This window comes from Mustela nigripes, chromosome 7 (genome assembly GCF_022355385.1).
Source record: "Mustela nigripes isolate SB6536 chromosome 7, MUSNIG.SB6536, whole genome shotgun sequence".
NCBI classification, from domain to species: Eukaryota; Metazoa; Chordata; class Mammalia; order Carnivora; family Mustelidae; genus Mustela; species Mustela nigripes.
This window is the reverse complement of record NC_081563.1, coordinates 115,712,856-115,729,646: the sequence shown is the minus strand read 5'-3', so window position 1 is coordinate 115,729,646 and position 16,791 is coordinate 115,712,856. Positions and strand designations below refer to the sequence as shown.

The 16,791-nt window shown below is 41.8% G+C and overlaps 1 protein-coding gene across 2 annotated transcripts in view; it reads left to right on the top strand.

The window, feature by feature from the left end:
- Window positions 1-16,234, top strand: part of CDK5RAP1 (CDK5 regulatory subunit associated protein 1) — a 37,970-nt gene extending 21,736 nt beyond the window's left edge. For both annotated transcript variants that reach the window (XM_059406799.1, XM_059406797.1), the window contains 4 exons: window positions 441-571; window positions 2,772-2,921; window positions 10,717-10,857; window positions 15,954-16,234. In XM_059406799.1, the coding sequence (XP_059262782.1) occupies window positions 441-571; window positions 2,772-2,921; window positions 10,717-10,857; window positions 15,954-16,034 (503 nt within the window). In that variant the 3' untranslated portion in view covers window positions 16,035-16,234. The remainder of the gene's footprint in view (window positions 1-440; window positions 572-2,771; window positions 2,922-10,716; window positions 10,858-15,953) is intronic.
- Window positions 16,235-16,791: the final 557 nt, after the last annotated feature.

The window sequence follows — 16,791 nt, the reverse complement described above, 5'->3', positions numbered from 1 at the left end:
ACTGAGCCACCCAGGAGCCCAAGATTTATTTATTTTATAAAGAATTATTTATTTATTTGAGAGAGAGGGAGAGAGTGCTGCATGCAAGGGGAGGAATCAGAGGGAAAAGGAGAGAAGTAGACAGTGCTAAGCACAGAGCCCCACACAGGGCTCGACCTCATTCCTTAGATCATGAACCAAGCCGAAACCAAGAGTCAGACACTTAACCAGTTGAGCCAGCCAGCTGCCCTAAAAGGATGGGAACTGGCATGGGAACATTCTGGATAAGCAGGCCTACCCCATCTTGCTCTGTAATGACTATTTTGTTTCACTTGCACATGAGCTGAGCAGCTCTAGGAAAAGTTTACAATTGCTGTCCCACCCTTTGTAGCCCACAAGTGCCAAAGGCCTCTCCTGAAGGTAGGCAGCAGTGACATGTTGTCCTTTGTCATGCGTTGCAGGGGTGAGCCTCAGCAGTGATTTCATTGCTGGCTTTTGTGGTGAGACGGAGGAAGATCACCTCCAGACGGTGTCTTTGCTTCGGGAAGTTCAGTACAACATGGGCTTCCTTTTTGCTTACAGTATGAGACAGGTAAGCCCTTCTTGGGATGCAGAAGAAGCTACTTCTATGGTACAACAGAATTTCTGACTGGGGCAGCAAGGCAGTTCTTGAGAAGCGACGAGATCTTACCACTCATTTCTTTATTTTTGATTTAATCAACATGTCTACTGTTTTATACAGTTCAGCAGTTTGAGATGAAAAGGGATTGCTTGCGACATTATTTTCATAAAAATATTTGAAATTATGTTTAGATCGTTTAGAATTTGAATGTGCAGGTAGGGATTCTATTCCTTATAGGAAAACTAAAATCATGCAGGAATTTTTTGGCCTACAGATATGCATTGTTTTACAGATGCACCTTGTCCTCCTAGCCATTCTCAGCTATTTTAGTTTTCATTTTTTAGGCCATGTGAACCCACTTATAGCCACTAGAGAGCTTCTCTGTACACGGATTCCCAGGAATATAAAGCGGAAGGAGATGAGGAAGGAAGGGGAGAGTAATGTGTAATTCCTGCAGAGGAGGGGTAGTTCTGATCTTTTGCCATTTTCTTGATGGTAGGGATGAATTTGCACAGGTCATATCTCCTCTCTTCAGTCAACTTAGTGGGGGCTTTCTTTGTGTTTGGGCTGGAGGCTGAAGAGGCTCGGTGGCCAGGAGGCTCAGGAAAGCTGATCGATGAATGAAGGATCCCATGACCTTAGCCACCAGCATCACTCAGCTGCCATCAGCAAAGCTAATTCATATCTTTTAAAGCTCACTGCCTACTGTTCTGTAGGCAGTGTAAGTGGGCTATTGTATGTATTTATGTCTGTTACAGAATTACTTCAGGGATGAAGCTTCAGAGTAGATTTGGGTTCCAAATCTGCTGCTGCTTTTCCATGGACATCACAAATATGCAAGAGAAATTCTTTTCTAATGTTAGATTTGGGAATGGGTGTGCAGTGTGTGGTGGAAGCGTCATGGGGATTAATATGAGTGTTCACTTTGGGATCTAATTTCTAAGTTAGGGTTAAAGTTATAGAGACCTAGTAGTCTAGTGGATGAGAGCAAGCATTCAGATTCTGCCAGTCTTACTTAATAACTGTATGATCTTGAGAAAGGTCCTTGGTGTCTCCACCTTTGAAGTGAGAATAGTGTTTGGTAATGGTAAATGCACAATAGATGCAAGTTTTTGTTAATAAGACAAAATAGAATAAACCCATTTGTCTTTGTACTTCTTTCAAAGGACAAGTGGAATGACCACACATTGATATATAGGTTTTCCTATAATTCCGTACTTATATCTAGCTCAGTGGTTCTTCAACTGTATTACAAACCTGTATACAGAAAACTTAAAAAAAAAAAATGTGTTGGGTGCTTGGATGGCTCAGTTGGTTGGGCATCTGCCTTCAGCTCAGGTCATAATCCTGGGGTCCTGGGATTGAGTCCTCCATTGGGCTCCCTGCTCCATGGGGCATCTGCTTCTTCCTCTGCTCCCACATTCTTATTCTCTCTCTCTAGCTTACAAAATTAAATACAATTTTGAGCCTGATTTTCATGTACTAAGTTTAGAATTTCACCCTTATAAAAATGTGACTTGACTGCATAGTTACCTATCTCTCTGAGAATGCTCCTAGAGCTAGAGAACCCTTCTGGCATGGCTTGGGTCTTGTATATATGACTGTAACTTAGAGGTGGAGTGAACTTGGTGTCCCTCTGTCCCTTAAGAATAGATTCTTTGGGGTGAGGGCATCTGGGTGGCTCAGGCAATGAAGCATCTGACTTGATTTTGGGTCAGGTCATGATCTCAGGATCTTGTGATCAAGCCCCTTGTCAGGCTTCCTGCTGAGAGGGGAGTCCGTTTGAGGATTCTCTATCCCTGTTTCCCTCCTCCTCTTCCCCAACGTGTGCACGCACGCATACTTTCTCTTTCCCTTCTCTAAAATAAATACGTCTTTTTTTTTTTTTTTTAAGATTTTATTTCACAGAGAGTGAGAGCACAAGCAGGGGGAGCAGCAGAGGGAGAGGGAGGAGTAGGCTCTCTGCTGAGCAGAGAGCCCGATGTGGGGCTTGATCCCGGGATCGTGACTCAAGCTGAAGGCAGACACCTAACTGACTGAGCCACCCAAGTGCCCTTAAAATAAACAAATCCTTTAAAAAAAAAAAAAAAGAAGAAGAAGAATGGGGAAAAAAGGGAATTCTGTGAGTCCTTGGTGACCTTTCTCTTTCTCTTTCTCTTTTTTTTTGTAGAAGACCCGGGCATATCACAGGCTGAAAGATGATGTCCCAGAAGAGGTAAAATTAAGGCGTTTGGAGGAACTTATTACTGTCTTTCGAGAAGAAGCAACAAAAGCCAACATGACCTCTGTGGGTTGTACCCAGCTAGTCCTGGTGGAAGGGGTAAGGTCATATGTATATATATTTTTCGTTTGTTTTTTGGAACACAATATGTCTCCCTTTTTTTTTTAAGATTTTATGAGAGATCACAAGTAGGCGGAGAGGCAGTCAGAGAGAGAGGGGGAAGCAGGCTCCCCGCTGAGCAGAGAGCCTGATGTCAGACTCGATCCCAGACTCGATCCCAGGACCCTGAGACCATGACCTGAGCTGAAGGCAGAGGCTTAACCCACTGAGCCACCCAGGTGCCCCTGTGTCTCCCTTTTATTTAGATCTTCTTTGATTTATCAGAGTTTTTGTGTTAGGATTCCTGTATGTATTTTGTTAGATTTATACCATAGTATCTTTTTTTCTAAACTGTTACAGTTGCTATTGTATGTTTTAATTTCAGGTGTTTCGTGTGCTCATTTTATTATACAGCTATAACTCAATTTTGTGTGTTTATCTTATACTCTGTGACCTTGCTGAAATCAATAGTTCTAGGAGGTTTTTTTTGGCATTTTTTTTTTTTTAAAGATTTTATTTATTTATTTGACAGGCAGAGATTACAAGTAGGCTGAGAGGCAGGCAGAGAGAGAGGAGGAAGCAGGCTCCCCGCTGAGCAGAGAGCCTGATGCGGGGCTCGATCCCAGGACCCTGGGATCACGACCTGAGCCGAAGGCAGAGGCTTTAACCCACTGAGCCACCCAGGCGCCCCTTTTTTTGGCATTTTCCTTGAGATTTTCTGCATAGGTAATCATGGCATTATGTTTTTTTCTTCCTAATGTTCCAAGCTTCCTTCTTTTATCTTTTCCTCTCCCTTCAGAGAACTTCCTTCAGACACTCTGGCAGTAGATTTTCTTCCTTCATCTTAGAATGTCAGGATTTCTCCTTCATTCTTGAAAGATATTTTTGTACTTAGCAGCAGAAGGATTAGGAAGAGTATGCCTGCTTCATCTCTTTCTGGAAGGAGTATCATATGTATGTTTTTAGAATCAGTTTTATTGTCTGTCTTCAGTCCTTTTTTATTTTTATTATATTTTAATTTTTTGAAGGTTTATTTTTTTTAATAATCTCTACATGCAATTTGGGGCTCATCCATAAACCTGACATTGAGAGTTGGATGCTCTACCAACTGAGCCAGCTATGTGCTCGTTCAATCCTTTTTGAAATCACATTTTTGGGGCGCCTGGGTGGCTCAGTGGGTTAAGCCTCTGCCTTCGGCTCAGGTCATGATCTCGGTCCTGGGATCGAGTCCCCCATTGGGCGCTCTGCTCGGCGGGGAGCCTGCTTCCTCCTCTCTTTCTGCCTGCCTGTCTGCCTACTTGTGATCTTTCTGTGTCAAATAAATAAATAAAACCTTTAAAATAAATAAATAAATAAATAAATAAAATCACATTTTTGGGACGACTGGTTGGCTCTGTTGGTTAAGTGTCTGCTTTTGACTCAGGTCATGATACCAGGGTAGTCCTGCATCAGGCTTCTTGCTCTGTAATGAGCCTGCTTTTCCCTCTGTCTCTTTCCCTCTACTTGTGTTTTCTCTTTCTTTCTTTCTCAAATAAATAAATAAAATCTTTAAAAAATAAATCACATTTTCTTAGAAATGTACTGCTTTTTGGGAAGTTTGAGGTTCCTATAGGCTTCTCCAGTCAGGCCTGGGAACCTAGATACTAGGGTGCTAAACAGATTGGAATAGAGGGTAAGTTTGGCAGCCTGAAGCTATATGTTGCAGCCATTGGAGAGGAGGCGAAAGAGAGAGATGGCGCCCTTTATGTGACTCTTCTGAAGTCCTGGATTGAGAAAGGAGAGTCCTGTTCCATGTCTTAGGATATGGTAGCATCAGAGCTACTAATTGTCTGGTATTTATGTTTGTTAGGACTCTTCGGTGAGTAACAGTGAGAATTTCTTCAAGCCATCTTTTTTATATTTCAGAGGTATCTTGTGCAGCCCAAGGGCAGGAAGGGCTGTGCTTAGCTTCGGAAGCCCTTTAGGCTTGTACTTTCTCATCTCCTTGGACCAGCTATTCCTGCTTCTTCATTTTTGTTACAGAGCACAGCAGCCCTATAGTTCCTGTGTTTACATGTTATAGTTTTGGCTATTCACAGACCAAAATTGTGTCTCTCAGCACCAGCTCCAGTTTCCAGGAACTGTACTTGATCAGCTCATCTGGGTTAGGCGATCTTCCTATGGTCTAGACTCACAGTTGGCTGCTGGATGGTGAGCTCAGTTAACATGATATCCCGAAGGGTGTTTGCCTCACTAAATGCTTTGTAATTTAGAGTATTATCTGTGACTCTGGAGATCTGTACGTGTACATGTCTATTAGCAATTTACATTTCATCCAGTAAGAGTTAGGTCTTACTGTATTGCCAGCTCTCCTGACAGAGTAAGGCACAGAAAAGTGTACTTCTCTATTTTTTCTTTTTCTTTTGAAGATTTTATTTATTTATTTGACAGAGAGAGCACAAGCAGGGGGCGCGGCAGGCGGAGGGAGAGGGAGAGAGAAACAGGCTTCCCAAGGAGCAGGGAGCCGGATGTGGGGCTCAATCCTGGGACCCTGGGATCATGACCTGAGCTGAAGGCAGTTGCTTAACCAGCTGAGCTACCCAGGTGCCTTGTGTACTTCTCTTTTGAATGAATGAATAAGTACTCAGAGTTTACCAATCTGTGTCCCTAGCTTCATCAGGCTTACAGAGAACCTATGGTAATTAAATAAACTGAAATAAGATTATTTCTTAGGCATATACATAAGCCAGTTCTCACTTGGGGCTAGAGAATAAATGGATTTTTCAGGGCTAGCAGTTGGGAGTCTTTACTTTCTTTTAGAGGGACTTTCTTTCCTTTAGTCCTGGCCAGTTTAAAACTTCAAGTTGTAAGGTGCAGGGTGGCTCAGTGGGTTAAAGCCTCTGCCTTCAGTTCAGGTCATGATCCTAGGGTCCTGAGATCGAATCCCACACCAGGCTCTCTGCTCAGCAGGGAGCCTGCTTCTTCCTCTCTCTCTGTCTGCCTCTCTGCCTACCTGTGATCTCCGTCTGCCCAATAAATAAACTCTTAAAAAATAAAACTTCAGGTTGCTATTGGGACGCCTGCGTGGCTCAGTTGGTTAAGCCACTGCCTTCGGCTCATGTCTTGATCCCAGGGTCCTGGAATCAAGTCCCACATCGGGCTCCTTGCTCAGCCAGGAGCCTGCTTCTCTCTCTGCCTCTGCCTGCCACTCTGCCTGCTTGTGTGCTCTCTCCCTCATTCTCTCTGATAAATAAATAAAATCTTAAAAAAAAAAACAAAAAACCTTCCGGTTGTTATATCCATAGTGGCAGATAAGATGATTGTAACTCATGTATACTAAGCATTTGCTCTCTGTCAGGAGCTGTGCACTTTATGGTCTTTGGCACATTGAGTCCCATCACAGTTTTTGGAGGTAGTGCTATTATTCGCCCTTTTATGATATGAAACAGAGATTCAGAGAAGTAGAATAACTTCCTGAAGGCCATACAGATTGTGTGGCAGAGCCAGAATTTGAGTCAGGTCTAGCTCATTCCAGAGCCTCTATACAACATTTCCTCTCCCCGCTTTTATTTTTTATTTTTTTAAAAGATTTTGTTTATTTATTTGAGAGAGAGAGAGATCACAAGTAGGCGGAGAGTCAGGCAGAGAGGGGGAAGCAGGCTTCCTGCCGAGCAGAGAGCCCCATGCGGGACTCAATCCCAGGACCCCGAGATCATGACCCGAGTCGAAGGCAGAGGCTTAACCCACTGAGCCACCCAGGCGCCCCCCCCTTTTTAATTATGGGGAATTAAAAAGATACATAGATATAGAGAGAGCAGTATAATGCATGCCTATGTCCCCATTAACAGACCTCAACAGCTGTCAGTACAGTGTTAATCTTGGCTAATCTCGTTTCCATCTTTATTGCCCCTATTAGATTGTTTTGAAGCAAGTAGCTTATATGTCATATAAAAAAAAATTTTTTTTTAAAGATTTTATTTATTTATTTGGCAGAGAGATCACAAGTAGGCAGAGAGGCAGACATAGAGAGGGGAAGCAGGCTCCCTACTGAGCAGAGAGCCCGATGTGGGACTCGATCCCAGGACTGTGGGATCATAACCTGAGCTGAAGGCAGAGGCTTGAACCCACTGAGCCACCCAGGTGCCCCTATACATATTATATTTATATATCATAATATTTTGTCAGTTAACCTTTCAATATATATATCTTTAAAAGATAAGGACTCTTTTTAAAAGAGCTTTATTTATTTATTTTAGAGAGGGGAGAGAGGGTACGGGGAGGGGGAGAGAGACTTAAGGGGACTCCGAGCTCCGTGCAGGCCTGATCTAGGGCTTGATCTCAAACCCTGAGATTAGGACCTGAGCTGAAACCAAGAACTGGACACTTAACTGACTATGCCACCCCGTGCCCTAAGATAAGTACTCTTTTAAGAAAAAAACCCAATAGGGTCACCTGAGTGACTCAGTTGATTAAACTGAAGTTGTCTGCTTGTCTGCCTTTAGCTCAAGTCATGATCCCAGGATCCTAGGATGGAGTCTGCTTCTCCCTCTGCCTGCTGCTCACTCTCTCTCACTCTTGTTCATTCTCTCTGACAAGTAAATAAAATCTTAAAAAAAAGAAACCGACATAATGCTATTGTCATTGTTGTTTGTTAATATTGTCAAATATTTAGTCAGTATTCTAATTTCTGTTTGTCTCAAATATTTTTATATTTTTATGGTTGTTTTCAAATCACGGAACTTGAACACTGCCTTTTGAAAAATTTATTGTAAAACAATCATAAACTTACAGAAAAGTTGTAATACATTACCAAAAATTTTTTTGACTCATTAGAGAATTATTTGCTGACCTGATGCCCTCAACCCCCTCAAATACTGTATTATATATCTCATAAAACCAGCAACATTCTCCTACATAACTACAGTACTACTACCAAAATCAGGAAATTAACCTTGTTACCTTTCTGCAATCCAATCCTCCAACTCCATTTAAGTTTCTCCATTTTCTCAGAACTCTCCTTTACAGCAAAAAGATTAAGTTCAGTGTCATATGTTGCATTGTCTTCTCTGTCTGGTCTCCTTCGGTCTAGAATAATTCCTCAGCCTTTTTTTGACTTTCATTATCTCGACACTTGGTGATTATAGGCGTGTTATTTATTTACTTATTTTTTAAAATTTTATTTATTTATTTGACAGCACAAGCAGGGGGAGTGGCAGAGGGAGAGGGAGAAGAAGGCTCCCTGCAGAGATGGGGAGGCCTGATAAGGGACTCTATTCCAGGACTCCAGGATCGTGACCTGATCGGAAGGCAGTGACTCAACCAACTGAGCCACCCAGGCGCCCCAGGCCTATTATTTTGTAGAATGTTCTTTAATTTGGATTTGAAGAGTTTCCTCGTGGTAAGATTCAGGTTATATATTTTTAGGCAGGCGTATTAGGGAAATGATATTGTGTCCTTCCTATTTTATCCTTTGGGGTGGCATACAGTTGTGATGGTTTCATTACTGGTGATAATAATTTTGAACATTTCATTAAGGTGATGTCAGCTAGGCTTGCTGACTAAAAAGTTACTCTTTTTCCTTTTGTTAGTGAGTGTTTTGTAAGGAGAGGGTAGGGAGTCTTTTTGAATCTTACCTGACTGTTGTTTCCCTAAAGTAGTATTAGTTTAAGAACTCAAATACCTGGGGCGCCTGGGTGGCTCAGTGGGTTAAAGCCTCTGCCTTCGGCTCAGGTCGTGATCCCAGGGTCCTGGGATCGAGCCCTACATCGGGCTCTCTGCTCCGCAGGGACCTGCTTCCTCCTCTCTCTCTGCCTGCCTCTCTGCCTACCTGTGATCTCTGTCTGTTAAATAAATAAAATCTTTAAAAAAAAAAAAAAAGAACTAAAATATCTTTTCCCTCTGGCTGCTTTTTAAAGATATTTGCTTTATCACTGTTTTTAGAAATTCGGTATGTCTTGGCATGGCTTTCTTTGTGTGTATTTCTTATGTTTTCCTTGTGTTGTGTTAAGGCTTCTTAGTTTGTGGGTATATAATTTTCATCAAATTTGGAGAATTTCATCTGTCACTCTTCAGGTATTTTTCCTGTACTTCTGCTTCCTGCCACCACTCGTTCTGTTTCTTTTGTCCTTCTGTGACTCCAATTACTTACCTATCCAACCACTTGATGTTCTATAGGTCATTGAAACTGTTGTTTTTGTATCTCTGTGCTTCATTATGGATAATTTCTTTTGCTCTGTTTTCATGTTCACTCTTTTTTCCTTTGGCAGTGTTTAATCTGCTATTATCTTGAATTTTTAATTTTCTATATTATATTTTCATCTGTATAAATTACATTTGGTTTTTAATACCTTCCCTTCTGTATTCTTTTTTTTCCCCTTCTGTATTCTTATTTTCCTTTGAAACTTAGTTTCCTTTGAATTTGATTATAAAAATTGGTTTGTTATTTTTGTGATAATTCCATTATTGCTATTATTTCTTGGTCTGTTTTTGTTGATTGACTTTTCTATTGATTCTGGGTCACATTTTTCTGCTTTTGGGTATATCTAGTGATTTTTGATGGGATATTTGACTTTGTGATGTTCATTTTGGAGGTCTGGATTTTGTGTTGGGCTTTGTTCTGGTAGGCAGTTATGTTATTTGCAGTCGAGTTTAATCCTTTCAAGACTTATTTTTAAACTTTGTTAGAAAAGTTAAAAAAAAAAAAAAAGGAAAAGCTTTTTTATCCCAAGGATAGTTTAGCCTCATTACTAAGGTGTGTCTTTTCTAGAGACACTACTGCATGTCCCGAGGAATCAATGAGGACTGTCTAGTGGTAGGTCTGATGATTCCCACCCTTACATGAACTCTGGGAGCCCATCTGCTGACAGTTCCCAGGTTACTTTCTTTGACTGATTTAGTGGAGTTTCACTATACAAGCAGGTGTCAGTATTCAGCAAGGACTTAAAGGATCCCTGTGCATATTTCTATAGCTATTTTTCTGCTTCCCTCCCTCTTCTTTAGAACTTGCTCTGCAGTTTATAGCTACTGCAGGCTCCCTGAACTCTCATCTCTTTTTCCGAAATCCAGGGAGAACCACCGTGCTCTACCTCAAGATCTTCCTGCTTTGCATACTTCTATGTTACACATGCCTTCTGGCAGAATACAGGGGTCATTGGAGGACTCATCTCATTTATTCCCTTCTTTGGGGTTCACAGTCTTGTACGGTCTGTAGTTCAGTATCTGAAAATAATGATTTCATATATTTTGTCCAGTTTCCTGGTTAAGGCCAGGGGGTAAATTTGGTTCTTGTCACTTTATAATGGCTGAAAGAGAAAAACTTGTATATTCTAGAAGTTAATACCATTCTGCTGGCTTTATAATTCTCCTGACCCCATCTTCTGTACATTGTGTTGGGGACTATGGCTTCATGTCTGCCTGTTCATTAGGGTTACAAGTTACCCAGGCAAGACAACCCCAGAACATTCCTGAGTGATTACTCTGAGACTGGATATAGTGAAAGTCAGTTTGCCAACTGCATCACCCATATGTCCTTGCTTTTAGGACTGTTGGAAGTCCATTCCTGAGAAAGGTAATTCTGTAATCAAAGACTGATTGAGTCATTTATTAACATACAGTCAGCAAAACTTTATTGAGTTTCTGTAGTGTGCCACACATTGTCCTTGTTGGTGAAGCAGCAGTAAAGATGCAGTCTTCAATGATTCCTTGATTAAGGAGTGCTCTATAAGTGAGACCCTTAGGGATCTGAGACAGAGAAGGCATAATTTCTGCCCTCCCGGAACTGATGACTGACAGATTCATAACTCTGTTCTTTTTGCAGCACAGTAAACGCTCTGCTTCTGATCTGTGTGGCCGGAATGATGGAAACCTTAAAGTGATCTTCCCTGATGTAGAGATGGAGGATGTTAATAACTCCGAGGTCAGGGTCAGAGCTCAGCCTGGGGACTATGTGCTGGTGAAGGTAAGGTTTCCTTTGGGGCTTTATCTTGCATTATGAAACGGATGTTGGGTTGGATAATTTGGTAGAATGAAATTTCTTCCAGGAGAAATTCTTTAGTAAAATAAATATCTCTTCTCAGCCTGAACAATGAAAGGGCACCTTGAACTGAATTTTGAACTGCTCCTAACTAATGCCTCCTTGTTTTTCTTTGCCTTTCTTCTGTCTTAGAAGGGTTCTTTTTAGGAATTTAGTGAGATTGGAGTACACGGTAGCATACAGTTCCCTGCAGCAGAGAGACTAGGAAGTGGAAGTGATTCCGAGTGAGTTCATTGTCTCTGTCAGTGATGAACATGCCCTTTGAGGTCTCTGATGCCCTAGGTGTCCCTCACTTCTCCTGGACTAGAAGATCCAGATGAATGGGTGTGGGATTTCCCCTCCCCCCCCTTCCCCTCCTTCATGTACTTTCTTCCTACCTCTTTTTCTTACCACACTATACAGGTCTGTTACTGCCATCCTCTCCTTCTGGTCCTCATGTCCATTTTACCCCAGAACCAGAGACGGACAGGACACATTCTGATGAGGTAGGCAGGAACAAAGCTGCTTCTCCCACACTAAGCTATGAAGAATATGCAGAAGAGGGAGATTTTTTTTTTTTACTAATGCTGATTAGTATTATATCCTTTGCCCTGCTCCCCCATGCCTCACCCTTTACTTGCTGTCCTTGCTCTTATTGTCACATCTTTTTTGTCATGGGGGCATGGTCCATAGCTTGCAGCTGAAGAAGGCATGTAGCTTCTTTGGATTGGCCTGGACATTTTACCACCGTGAGATGTTCTGTTCTGTCCATCTGACAAAAGCTTAAAACACAGTCAGTTTGCTGGTTGGGGACTTTACGTGATCCTGTTTCCTTCTGGCTTTGTTTCAACTGGGCTTTGTCTTACTTTAAGAATTTACTAAGTGGAATAATTACTACTAGATAGCAATGTGGTTGATTTGGAAATAATCCCTCATAGGCTTCTCCATTTGTTCTTTTTTGGAGGACACTGTCTTGTTTGTTTATTTCTCTGTCTTTTGAATGTTTGCTTTTTTGGTTTTTGTTTGCTTTCCCACCCCTCCTCCTTTTCACTGTAGCTAAGGGTTACTTGAAAAGGGAGATGAGGTTGGTGTGCTGGCTTGTACTGTTAGTTTGATATTCTTTTATGTAATGGAAAAATTCCATCTGTTAAGAAAGGTAGAAAGTTGGGGCGCCTGGGTGGCTCAGTGGTTTAAGCTGCTGCCTTCAGCTCGGGTCATGATCTCAGGGTCCTGGGATCGGGTCCCGCATCGGGCTCTCTGCTCGGCAGGGAGCCTGCTTCCCTCTCTCTCTCTCTGCCTGCCTCTCCATCTACTTGTGATTTCTCTCTGTCAAATAAATAAATAAAATCTTTAAAAAAAAAAAAAGAAAGAAAGGTAGAAAGTTTATGCTGTATTACTTGCTACTTCTTTTTTTTTTTCCCCAAGTGACATAAAACCCACAGGTAAGATTTAGTGGAAGGATCTAAATGAAGAAGGTGCTGTGGAGCTGGGGTTCTTCTTCTTCTTCTTCTTCTTTTTTTTTTCCTTGAAGATTTTATTTATTTGACAGAGAGGGAGAAGTCAGAATCGGCAGAGAGAGAGGGGAACAGGCTCTCTGCTGAGAGAGTCCAATGCGGAACTTGATCTCAGGACCCGGAGATCGTGACCTGAGCTGAAGGCAGAGGCTTAACCCACTGAACCACCCAGGCGCCCTGGAACTGGGGTTCTGTTGACTCTCTCTGTTGTTCCTCCCTCTGTTGTTCCTCCCATTTCTCTTTACATGGAGTTTCTAGGCTGCACTAGAATCTCTTTCTCATATATCTCAATTTTTTTTAAGGTTTTTTTTTTTTTTTGTTTTTTTTTTTTTTTTTTTAAAGTAGTCTCTACACGTAACACGGGGCTTGAACCTATAATGTCTAGATCAGTTGGCATGCTCCACCGACTAAGCCAGCCAGGTGCCCCACATTTCACTTTCTTGTCTCTCTTTTTTATCTGGGGCTTATTTGGCTAAATCCCAACCCTGGTGAAAGTGGTTATTTTCTTTTGCATCTGCACCCTAGCAGCTAAACATCAGTAGGGAAAAGCATGCAGGTAATCTGTATTACACAGATTAGGTCAGATGATGATTAAAAACTCAAAATACAGTGGTTTAAATGTGGTGGTTCTCTTTTACATAAAAATCTAGATATGGAAGGTCCAGAATTGGTGATTGTGATGGCTTCATGATCATCAGAGGTCTGGGCTCCTATCTTTTGCTCTGCTGTGTGTGGTCTCCATCCTTAAGGTTATTCCATGATCCTAGGGGGTTACTGCAGCACCAGGTCCATATTCTAACTGTCAGGAAGGAGGAAGAGGGGGAAAGGGCATGTTCTATTCCTTTTAGGGCAGTTTACAGGAGTTCTACACACAGTTTATAACACATCCTATCAGGCTGCTAAGAAGATGGGAAATGTGGTCTTCATTCTGAATGATCGGATGTCCAGCCAATGTCCAATTGGGAGTTCTGTTAGGAAGAAGAGAGGTATTGGGAGATAAGTAGCAGTTTCTGCTGCATGAACCCAGCTGCATTCAGTTCAAATTCATGACCATAAAACTCAACATGAGCACTCAGCGTGGCCCTGAAATCCGAGCCTACTCTATTTCCTTAGTAAATTGACTTTCTTACTCTCTCTCCTTAAATCTTTACTCACCTATTGAAGCCCTAGTCTCAGCTGATGTCTTTGTCTCCTATTTCATGGAGAAAAGCGATACAATCAGATGAAACCTCATTGTCTCATCTTTATTTCCGCTAGCTCACTCAGATCCCTACCCATACGTGCTGTTCACTCACACATGGGACTGTACAGGAAACATCTTCATGTTCTTTTACACTCTCCCTTATGTTTTCTTTTCCATCCCTTTTCATCCTTTCAAGAGATTTGCATTTATATCCTTTCTTGCATCTTAAACTTAAGATGGCCAAAATAGAATGAATTCTTCATTGTAGTTTTCTTCTTTTCAAATGTTCCCCATCTGTATTAAGCAGTATTTGCTCAAGCCAAAAATACAGGACTCATTGTAGATACTCACTTTCCTGTGCTCTAGCAGCAACTTACGGAATATATCTTGAACCTGCCTCTTTCTGTCTCCAAACTATCATTTCTTGGCTGGGAGATTTTAGAAGTCTTCTCATGATTTTCTGTTGTATTTTATTTTTAAATATTTTATTTATTTGACAGAGATCACAACCAGGCAGAGAGGCAGGCAGAGAGAGAGAGAGGAGGAAGCAGGCTCCCCGCTGAGCAGAGAGCCTGATGTGGAGCTCGGTCCCAGGATTCCGGGATCATGATCTGAGCAGAAGGCAGAGGCTTTAACCCACTGAGCCACCCAGGCACCCTTTCTGTTGTTTTTAAAGATGAATTATTTTATTGAAGCATATCATAAAGGTAGAAAATTGTCCATATTACACTACTTGATGAATGATCACAAAGTGACCCTACCCCTATAACTACCACCTGGATCAAGAAATAGAATATTTCTTCATGTTCCTACTAGTTACTCTTCTTCCCTATGTCCTAATTTCTTCTTCTTCCTCTTTTTTTTTTTTTTTTTTTTTTTTTTTGAGAGCGTGCTAGAGAAGTGTGGGAGGGACAGGGAGAGAGAGAATCTCAAGCAGGCTCAGTGTTCCACATGGAGCCCAGTGTGGGGCTCCATCCCACAACCCTGAGATCATGACCTGAGCCAAAAATCAAGAGTTAGACGCTCAACCAGCTAAGCCACCTAGCTGCTCCTACATCCTAATCTCTAATGCCTTTGCTGGTTTTGCCTATTTTGGTTATAAAATTGAATCATATGACATCTATTTTTGGTTTTTGTCTCTTTTCCTCAGTCTTATGTTGAGTAGTTCATCTGATTATATTTATCCATGTTATATGAATATACTACAGTTTGTTTATGGCTTATACTATTGGTTGTTTCCATTTTGGAGCTATTGTGATGGGATTGCTAAGACTATTCCTGTACATGTGTTTTAGTGCACATACGTGTTCTTTTCTGTTGGGTAAACGGCTTAGACTTGCTGTCTCATAAAGTATATGTAACAGAACTAGACAAAGTAGTTGTTCCATATTGCTCTCCCACCAGCAGTATGTGAGAATTCCAAAGGCTTCATACTTCCCACTTCCATTCTTGCCCTCTAGTCTGTCTGTGCCACAATAGTGGTCTTTCTAAATCAGGTCACTGACTCCTCTGCTTCAGCCCTCCAGTGGATTCTCATTGAAGCCAGCATGAAATGCACGGTGTCTTAGGCCTTATATGATTTGTCCCAGTGGCCTTTCCAACTTCATGTCCCCTCTACTCTTCTACACCCTCTTGTCCAGCCTTGGTGGCCTCCTTTTTGCCCCTCAGTCCTAGTTCTAGTGTCAGGGACTTTGCAGATGTTGTGTTGCTTGGGAGGCTCTTGATTTTTATGTGACTGCCATCTTTTAACCTTCGTTTTGTCTCTGAAATGTCACCTCCATGAGCTGCCTTCTCTTTAGGGAAGCTAAAGTAGGTTCCCTTTATCGTATCAGCACATTTGATCTTTGTAACCGTTTTCAGTGCCTGAAGTCATTTTTGTTTACATATTTTTGCCTGTCTTCTCCTGAAAGCTCCTTTGGGGTCACATGCTTTCAGCTCTCAATTAGAGAAAAGAGAGCTTTTCTTACCACATTTTGGCCATAAATATCCTAAGGAAGGATTTGACTGGTATGCCTAGATCACAGCTTACCCCTGGGGTTAGGAGGGCAGGGTCTGTAATGGGCAGCTCACACCAGAAAGTTATGACTGGTGCTGCAGAAGAGCTGTCTCTCAAGAGAAAGGGGGGAAGTGGTAGTTTGGGACTGAACTATTTTAGACTTCTTAAATTATACGTATTACCATTGTATCAGATGTCTCTTCTTTCCAGGAGTGGGGGCACATGGGAACCAAGCAGTCTCTGCTGGCTTGTCACCACTTCCATTAGACTCCTCTTGGTGGCCTCTCCTCTGGACGCTCCGCATTCAGTGCAGTCCTGGTTACCTCACTTTCTTCTGGTTTTCTTTCAGATCACGTCCACCAGCTCTCAGACGCTTAAAGGACATGTTCTCTGCAGGACCACCCTGAAGGACTCCTCAGCATATTGCTGACCTGAGCGGATGGCCTTAGGGTTGACATGGGCTGTCCTTGCCGACAGGAATGGAGATTTGACTGGTCACTCATGAAAGCGATAACAAGGCTCTGGAGACAAACTGCAAGTGGTGAAGCAACTGTATGTCCGATGGGAAATGTGTCTCTTTGCTCTGCTATGTGAACAGCTTTTACAGGCATTAAATTTACGGAAAGTAAATTGGTCCCTTTGTCTCTGTACTTTTACTTCATTTTTGCCTTGGTTAGTGTTTTTGGGCTTTCCCCTACAGTCTGTGTTAAGTGTTTCCCAACCCTATTTTTGCTGTGTACACTGCTAACTTGTCTTATTTTCAGCTCTGGACCCTATGAGTTAGACTAAAGGAGGGGAAGGTGGAGAGAACCATTTGCATGGGAAAACCTGTCCTACACTTTCTGATATTTTGGTTTATTGACTTTGACTTAGCTGCCTGTCTCCTTTCTTTATTCTCACATTTTACCTGAGGATTTCCCTCATGGTCCTCTTTTTTTAGCCTGTCAGGTTATTCATTGCCCTTAGGTCTGACAGCACTTGGAGGTTTTTTTCCCCCCCCTGATTTAATTAATTAATTAATTAATTAATTTTTGTTTTTTATTTTATGTTTTTATTTTAATTCCGGTTAGTTAACTGTTATTATAGTAGTATATGACTAATATATTAGTTTAAGGTGTACATTATAGTGACTCAGTTCATCAATACTTCCATACATCACCCTGTGCTCATCACAACAAGTACACTCC